Genomic DNA, 8,349 nt, shown 5'->3' on the forward strand with positions numbered 1-8,349 from the left:
CAGCCCAACAGGATAATTACTAATACTAATTAGACATAATTACTTGAATTTGATACACTTATTTCTCGTCAGAATGGCAGTAAAGCTGAGGCAAAGCAAATGGCATATGTGGACTAGAATGGAGGGTGCAGGGGCCCAAGCCAGGAGGGGCCCCACAAGGAGCACTGTGGAGATGGGTGTCAGCACCACCCAGCTCGTTCCACAAGTTGGGAGATCTCTGATGCAGAGATCCCCCCGCCCCGCTCCTGGACCACAGTGAGGGGACAGAGCTGTGGACCTTTCTGCTCACAGAGAGAGAAGGGCGTGAAGATCTGGGGACAGGCTGCTTCCGAAGGCACACAGGGTCCCTGCGCGGCCTCTGGCTCTCCCAGAAGCTGGCCCGCCACCTGAGGAACCCAGTGCCCTGCTGGAATGTCTCAGGCTCTGCCCTGCAGCCCTATTTTTAGGATAGTATCTTTGAGAATCCTCCCCTGCCCGGCCTCCCTTCCCAGTCTGACCCTTCCCGCCCCCAGGTGCCCCCCACTCGGCCAGCAGCGCATCCCTGCACTCTGAGCGCCCCCTCAGCAGCTCGGCCTGGGCTGGCCCGCGCCCTGAGGGGCTGCACCAGCGCTCCTGCTCCGTTTCCAGCGCCGACCAGTGGAGTGAGGCCACCATTTCCCTGCCCCCAGGCATGCAGCACCCTGGTGAGTGGTGGCTCTGCTGCTTCCCACCTTTTCTGGGGCCCCAGTGACAGAGAGGAGGGGAACCGGGCAGCATTCTTGGCTTGGGAGCCTGCAGTGGGACAGTGTCCAGGCCAAGGGATGGAGCCCAGCTGGGCCCTCCTGGGCTTGTCAGAGAGACCTTGCTTCGGGGCTAGTACTGACGTTGTCTTGGAAGCAGAGTAGGGGCACTGTCCCTTCTCCAGCCTCCACGTGCAGCCCTTTTTCCCCAGATCCCCCGTCTGCCTGCAGCCCTGCCTGGGGCCGGCGCTAGAGGCCCGCCCTCTGCAGCTCCTCCTCCCCTTCGTCCCCAGGCGGCGCTGGTGGCGGCTCCCGCATCCCCATCAGCCCCCTGCGCAGTTAGCTCATCAGCCTCTCGGCAGGGGGACGGGGAAGCGGCTGAGTAGGGAGGTCGGAGGCTGGGCGCTCTAAGCCATGTGAGCCACGTTCCGAAGGCAGCAGCATCTCGCCCGCTACTGTGGAACAGGGGTCCCTGTGGAGTTGTCCTGAAAGGTCGTTTTCCACCTGTGCTGCCCCCCTCAGATAGGCCTCCACCCATCCTAGGTGGGTTGGTGACTCTGTCTCTCCCGTCTGCCCCTTCCACCTTGCTTCCAGGGCTCTTCCGTTTGCCCCTTTGTTCTCTTTCTGTCTTTGCTTTTCTTCTTTTGACCCTACTTCTTACTTTCACCGTCGACCACAGATCCCATCAGCAGTTCTGAAGGCTCAAAAGGCCATGGAGCCAGCTCTCCTCTCCTGTCCCTTGAGCTTTCCATGCCCTTGTCCTGAGTGATGATGTAATGACAGGAAGACCCAGGGTGCCCCACTGTCACCCCAGCCATGGGTGCTCTCCCTAATTGCCTTCCGAAAGGCCTTCCCTGAGTCCTCCCAGTGGAGCCCTGAGGCCCAGCCTCTGAGCTGCCATGACCTCAGGAGCGCGGGCTGAGGGAGGAGCTGGGCGGTGCCAGCACAGGGATCTGCCCCACCTCCCGATCCATGCCCAGCCCACCCCTGGGGGAAGTGAGCTTGGAGCTCATGAGAAGGGGAAGCCAGGGGCCCTTCCCTTGGGTCACCGGTCCAGTGGCCTGTGCTGGCCTGCGTGAGGGCCCTCTGTTGAGTCTGGAAGGAGGAAGGCAGGGAGGGAGGGAGCGTGTCTGCCTCTAATGAAGTTTGACATTTAGTGGTGAGCGCCGGGCGGGGTGTGGGAGACGGAGCTTGATTAGCGCGCTCTAATTGACAGTAATTAGGCAGCTCCCTGATTGTTTCTAATTCTGCTATTAATTGTGAGGAGCGGGGAGTGTGATTGAGGATAAATTTGGTGCGGAGCTGCTGGGGCTTCAGCTCCCCGTGAGTTCCCTGGGCTGCCTTCCACCCCTCCAGGCTGCAGAGGCAGCTTCCTCCCTTTGCCTCCATCCTGCTCTGCCTAAGTTTCCTACTCTCTCTCTCCACGTTTTCCTCCTCCAAGGCTGGGGAGCTTTGGGACTGGGAAGCCCAGGCAGACCTCGCCTAGAGAGAGGTGTCCGTCTGGCTCTCCTGAGTGTGGCCCAGCAACAGTTGGCAGGACTGGTCCTCTCCTCCTCCCAGTGCCCTGCGCCCCTCCCCTCCTCTGCCTCCCTTCTTCCCACACTTCTCCAACTCTCCCCTCACCAGCCAGTGGCCCAGCTGAGGTACTCAGTTCCAGCCCCAAGCTGGATCCTCCCCCATCTCCCCACTCCAACCGGAAGAAGCACCGGAGGAAAAAGAGCACCGGGACCCCCCGACCAGACGGCCCCAGCAGTGCTGCTGAAGGTTAGGGGGACCCAGAGGGAAACTGGGCACAGGAGGTGGGCAGTGGGACTTGGGGATAGTGCCCTAAAAGTAACACCTATTTTTTTTTTTTTTTATTCAATGGATTAAGCACTTACTAGTAGTTGCTAATCAAAGTAGTTCTACAACTTGGTAATCTAGACCTGGTATCTTAGAAAAGTTCTTCTGCTAACTGAAACCCTTTCTGTTGAAATGTGGGCTTACTTCATTTATTCTTAAAGAAGGTAAAAGATAGCAGACTGCTACATCAATAGCTCCTCTAAGACATTCGGGCAGGACCTGTGTTTTCTGTCTCTTGTGTCATCCCGAGTTTAATAAAGTGCTGGGTACTTACTAGGTGCTTAATACATGTGTACAGATTGGCTGAGTCTCTCCTTAGTTTTCCTTAGGCTAAGGAATTCCAGGTCCTGAAGCCTTCTTCCATAGGACCTTTTTCTTCCTCTATTAATTATACTGCTGCTCCTCAGATTTTCCCCAAAGTATCTTCAAAACCTCCCTCTTCTTGGTGATTGGAGTTTCTTTGCTCCCAAATAAGTTTAACTTCTACAGACTCATAATTTCTCACTTCTGCTCTAATCATCAGGGTAGACGTATGGGTCAGGGGAGCAGAGACACCTAGCCAACCTGTGACACAGTGATGCTTAGTACTTACAGCGTGGGGTCTCCCTTCTGGTCCAGCAGACTGAGCCCCACAAATGATCATGGAGATCACGTAGTTCGAAGGCTGTGGTTGAAAGCAAGGTGAGGCGCAGTGGTGGTGCCTGGGGAAGGAGGCGCCGGTTCTATTTCTGGGGGAAGGCAGTTCTGCTAACAGTCCCTGAGAGCAAGGCCCTAGCAGAGGAGGAATTCCAGGGGATGTCTGTGTCACTGAGGTGAGGCTGCCTGGGGCCAAGATGCAGTGAGGACTTACAAGCAGGGATGGCCTTGGCAGAACTGGGGTTCACCCTGGGGCCTTACCGCAGGCACCTGTGCTGTCTTTCCAGCCCCCGGGACACAGTCACACTGCTTGTTAGGAATTGTTCACCCATGGGGCGGTGACCATTGGGAATGAGATTCATGCGGCTGTCTTCTGGGGCCTGGGGGACCAGAGCTTGGAAGAGCTTCACCACATTGCTTGGGGTCACAGTCCAGCCCTCGGTGCTTGTCACTACAGATGCCCTCAGGCCCCTATTTGCTCACATACTGCAGGTCCTGTAGAAAACCTCTCCTCCTCTCCCCCATCCACTTGCCCTTCCTGCCTGTCTATGCCATGGTAGTGGGGGAGGGGCCCAGCTCCCAGGAGTTCCACGCTGACGCCGTCAGGAATATTGGGTTTAATGAGCTGCAAAATGAGGCGGCTGCAGCTGACATGTACGGATGGTGCCCATACCCGCCTTCCCCCACCCTCTCCCAGTGTTTGCCTCCTAGCACCCCGTCGCATCCTTCTCCAGATACTCAGCTCTTTCTCTGGGAAGCACCCCTCTCTGGTTTCACACCCATTCCCGGCAGTGCCAGGGGTGCCAAGATCTTGCATTCCCCATCTGTTTTCACTCAAGCTCCACAGGTGGTTAGGAATGAGGACTGGGAGCTCACACTAGTCTTGCGAGTTTACTCTGGCCTCCCCCTGCAAGTTGTCCTGCAGTGTGTGGCCTTGCACCTGGGGAAGGATCTAGGGGAGGACCTTGCCAGTGGAGCAGGGTAGTGAGTGGAGTTGTGGCGATAGCATGCCCTGGGTGTGCACGCAGGCGAGGAGCCCTGATGGCATAAACACCCCCCCAACAGAGGCAGAGGAGTCGTTTGAATTTGTGGTGGTGTCCCTCACCGGGCAGACGTGGCACTTCGAGGCCTCAACAGCAGAGGAGCGGGAGCTGTGGGTTCAGAGCGTGCAGGCCCAGATCCTTGCCAGCCTGCAAGGCTGCCGCAGCGCCAAGGACAAGGTGGGTACAGAGTGACTGGGTCCACACAGAGCACCTGGCTGGGGTGGGACTGAAAGGTGCCTCATGACTGACCAACCGCCCCTTGTCTCTCCTGCTGTGTGACAGACTCGACTGGGGAACCAGAACGCAGCTCTGGCTGTGCAGGCCGTCCGCACTGTTCGCGGCAACAGCTTTTGTATCGACTGCGATGCACCCAGTGAGTGCAAGGCTGGTGGGGCTGGGAGCTGGGGATGGCCCAGGGAAAGCTTTGCAAGTATCAATGAGCAGGGAAGAGGGCAGGGAAGACTTCCCTAGTTGTCCCGCGCTCTGGTGGCCTGCCTGCTGTCACTGTATCGTTCTCCTCTCCTTGCCTAGATCCAGACTGGGCCAGCCTGAACCTGGGTGCCCTGATGTGCATTGAGTGCTCAGGCATCCACCGACACCTGGGGGCTCACCTGTCCCGGGTGCGCTCCCTCGACCTCGATGACTGGCCGCCTGAGCTGCTGGCTGTCATGACTGCCATGGGCAATGCCCTCGCCAACAGTGTCTGGGAGGGGGCCTTGGGTGGCTACTCCAAGCCAGGGCCTGACGCCTGCAGGTGAGCAGATGGTGCCCTGGAGCTGGCCAGGAATGGGGGAACTGTTGGGGGCTCCCAGCATGGGCAAGATTGGAGTGGCTGTGATGGTATTAGAAGGGTTAAAACTGTCCGTTGCTCTGCTTGGCAGTTGGCCCCTTGGGGGTGCCCCTCCTGCTCTGGTGCCTGTCACTCAGGCGCCTCACAACAACGGGCCCTTTCTGAGCGTTATCAGCAGGTCAGGGGCCAGCAGGAGGCGCATGCGCAGGGCCCCTATCACGGTGTGGTGCAGAGCGCCCACTCCGGAGCTCTGAGATGGGGAGAATGGGTGGGAGATAGGGGAGTGCATGGCCCCCCAGTGCAGGCCCCCACCCGCTTTGTTCCAGCACTGCCAATCCAAGAGAGTTCAGACGGCCAGATAAGCTGCAACACGGGCCTGCCTGGAATCTTCCTGCCCTCTCAGCCCCCACATCCCCACTGTCCCCAGGGGGCCTCCCTTCAGTGTCCCTTCCTTTCAGCTTCTCCCACCCCCCTTTCCATTACCCACTGCCCCTCTGTGTGCCTGGAGTTTCCAAGGCTTCTCTCCTCCCTTTTTGCTCCATCTCATCTTCTCACTGTTTCTTCCTTGTTCCCCTGGGTGCTTGCTTCCTTTCCTGCCCACCTTCCTGGCCCCACCCATTGCTCGGTGTCCTTCCTTGGCTCATGCCCCGATGGGCCTGTGGTTGCAGAGAGGAGAAGGAACGCTGGATACGGGCCAAGTATGAACAGAAGCTCTTCCTGGCCCCACTGCCAAGCTCAGATGTGCCGCTGGGGCAGCAGCTGCTCCGGGCCGTGGTGGAAGATGACCTGCGGCTGTTGGTGATGCTCCTGGCACATGGCTCCAAAGAGGAGGTGAATGAGACCTATGGGGACGGAGACGGGCGGACGGCTCTACATCTCTCCAGTGCCATGGCCAACGTTGTCTTCACGCAGCTGCTCATCTGGGTGAGTCACGTGCCTCTAGCCTGCCCTGACCTCACTCTTCTTAGCTTTGTTCTTTGAAAGCAACCTCTTCTTTCCTCCCCTACAACCAATCTCCTCCCATGTCATGCCAATTGTGAACACGTGTTTTCTCCTACAGTATGGGGTGGACGTGAGGAGCCGCGACGCCCGGGGCCTGACTCCACTGGCGTATGCTCGCCGGGCTGGCAGCCAGGAGTGTGCAGACATCTTGATCCAGCATGGCTGCCCTGGGGAGGGCTGTGGCTTAGCGCCTACCCCCAACAGAGAGCCTGCCAATGGCAGCAACCCCTCTGCTGAGCTGCACCGTAGTCCTAGCCTCCTATAAGGCCCAGGAAGAGGGCAGAGGGGCCAGAAGGACTCCATGGCCCGAAGACCCTCCTCCCTGCAGGCACTGTGGGAACAGACACAGAGATGGAGAAGCAGGAACATGCTGCGAGGACGAAGCAGAGGAAATTAGGGAGGAGAGTCAAAGGGATCAAGGAGAGTTGGGGATTTGAGCTGCAGCAGAGAGGGATGAGGGATTTAGCCCTCTGCCCTAAGGTGCCATTGAAAAGGGACAGGACCCTTCGGAGGTGCCTGTGAGGAGAGGGGAGCAGGACCTCTCCCTCCTCCAGATCCCTGCCTCCTAGTGCCAGCCCTTCACACGCCTTCATCCTGAAACAGGAGGAGGACGGCACAGGTTGGGGGTGCTGGATGAAAGAGACGAGGGGTGATCTGTGAGTCCCATGTAAACTTTGTACATTGGAATATTTATGTTTATGTACATATTTGATGTGTGTGTGTATGATGAGCCAATAAACCAGACCGTGTGCGTGGCCTTGTTTCCCCCTTTTACATTGCTGCCCTCCCAAGCACGCCCCTCAGCTCTGCTCTCTCCTTATGCCTTTCTTCTCATTGTTTGCCATGTTCTAAGATTTTCTTCCCTCTGTTCGCCTGGGTCCCAGGTGGTCATTCCTCAGCCTCCTATGTTCATTGCTTTCTTTCGGCCTTCCCTTGGCAGGATGTGGTTGAGTTTTCGGCAGCACAGCACAGGGCCCCTGACGAGAGGACACAGAGTTCTCTGCTTCCTACTGGGTGCTGCCTCTCCCACCTTCAGGCAGCTTTTTTTTTTTTTTTTGAGACAGAGTCTTGTTCTGTCGCCCAGGCTGGAGTGCAGTGGCGAGATCTCGGCTCACTGCAACCTCCACCTCCTGAGTTCAAGCAATTCTCCTGCCTCAGCCTCCCGAGTAGCTGGGATTACAGGCGCCCACTACCATGCCCAGCTTATTTTTGTCTTGTTAGTAAAGATGGGTTTTTTCCATGTTAGCCAGGCTGGTCTCGAACTCCTGACCTCGGGTGATCCACCTGCCTCGGCCTCCCAAAGTGCTGGGATTACAGGTGTGAGCCAGCATGCCCAGCCATCAGGTAGCCTTTCTAGCTGCTCTCTTCATTTGTCATCAGTATTCTATGTAGTAAGCTTGTTGCCACACTCTGTACTGGCCAGAATGCACCCAGAGAGAGGGCGTAAGCATTGCCCCTTTCCTACAAATCTGGGAACAGCCATACAGCAGGATGTACAGGGAGATACTTGAGTCAGTACCCTGGAGAAGAACTGAGGGTGCCGCAGGTAAGTGGCAGCACTTCTCTCCAGATAGCTGTATTACAGCACAGACTGACTTGTGCCTGGGCTTTGCTTGTGAGGAAAGGGGAGGAGGTAGGTGGTTGACACAAGAATGGCTGCCCTAACTCCCACCATCTTGCCAAGCCAAGCTAGGGGCAGAATCCAGAGTTCCTGCTTTTCCTTCTGACTGAATCCCTTAGTCCAGAAGGAAGACCTGGGGGAAATGCTTCTCCCTGCTGGTTCTGAAAGGATGAGAACTTGCTAAGTTAGAGTCCTGGCTCTCTGAGGAGTCTGTTGCTGTCCCATTCCTGGACCCACATTACTGGTAGCCCTTGTCTTCTCTTATTCAAAAAAAAAATTCCCACAGGCCGGGTGCGGTGGCTCACACCTGTAATCCCAGCACTTTGGGAGACCAACGTGGGCAGATCACGAGGTCAGGAGTTTGAGACCAGCCTGGCCAATGTGGTGGAACCCTATCTCTACTAAAAATACAAAAATTAGCCGGGCGTAATGGTGGGCGCCTGTAATCCCAGCTACTCAGGAGGCTGAGGCAGGAGAATTGCTTGAACCCAGGAGACGGAGGTTGCAGTGAGCCGAGATTGCGCCACTGCATTCCAGCCTGGGTGACAGAGCAAGACTCCATCTCGGGGGGGAAAAAAATTCCCACAGACCTGACATAGGCCCTTTCTAAAGCACCATGAGTATATGTGGGGTGTGGTGGGCTGGTGTGTTGTGCAGGTAGGCAAGTAACACTCTTCAGAGACGAAGCCAGGCTTT

At 57.0% G+C, this 8,349-nt stretch overlaps 1 protein-coding gene across 3 annotated transcripts in view; it reads left to right on the plus strand.

Annotated features, from left to right (window-relative positions):
• AGAP3 (ArfGAP with GTPase domain, ankyrin repeat and PH domain 3) overlaps nucleotides 1-7,028 on the plus strand; it is a 58,826-nt gene extending 51,798 nt beyond the window's left edge. Inside the window, exons 5-11 of one of the 3 annotated variants that reach the window (XM_032762231.2) lie at nucleotides 513-683; nucleotides 2,346-2,483; nucleotides 4,263-4,417; nucleotides 4,523-4,613; nucleotides 4,772-4,994; nucleotides 5,699-5,954; nucleotides 6,091-7,028. In XM_032762231.2, coding sequence (XP_032618122.1) covers nucleotides 513-683; nucleotides 2,346-2,483; nucleotides 4,263-4,417; nucleotides 4,523-4,613; nucleotides 4,772-4,994; nucleotides 5,699-5,954; nucleotides 6,091-6,297 — 1,241 coding nt within the window. In that variant the 3' untranslated portion in view covers nucleotides 6,298-7,028. The remainder of the gene's footprint in view (nucleotides 1-512; nucleotides 684-2,345; nucleotides 2,484-4,262; nucleotides 4,418-4,522; nucleotides 4,614-4,771; nucleotides 4,995-5,698; nucleotides 5,955-6,090) is intronic. The other 2 variants (XM_032762227.2, XM_032762232.2) reach the window with 2 other exon arrangements.
• The last annotated feature ends 1,321 nt before the right edge of the window (nucleotides 7,029-8,349 follow it).

This window comes from Hylobates moloch, unplaced genomic scaffold (genome assembly GCF_009828535.3).
Source record: "Hylobates moloch isolate HMO894 unplaced genomic scaffold, HMol_V3 SCAFFOLD_1, whole genome shotgun sequence".
In the NCBI taxonomy this organism is placed as follows: Eukaryota; Metazoa; Chordata; class Mammalia; order Primates; family Hylobatidae; genus Hylobates; species Hylobates moloch.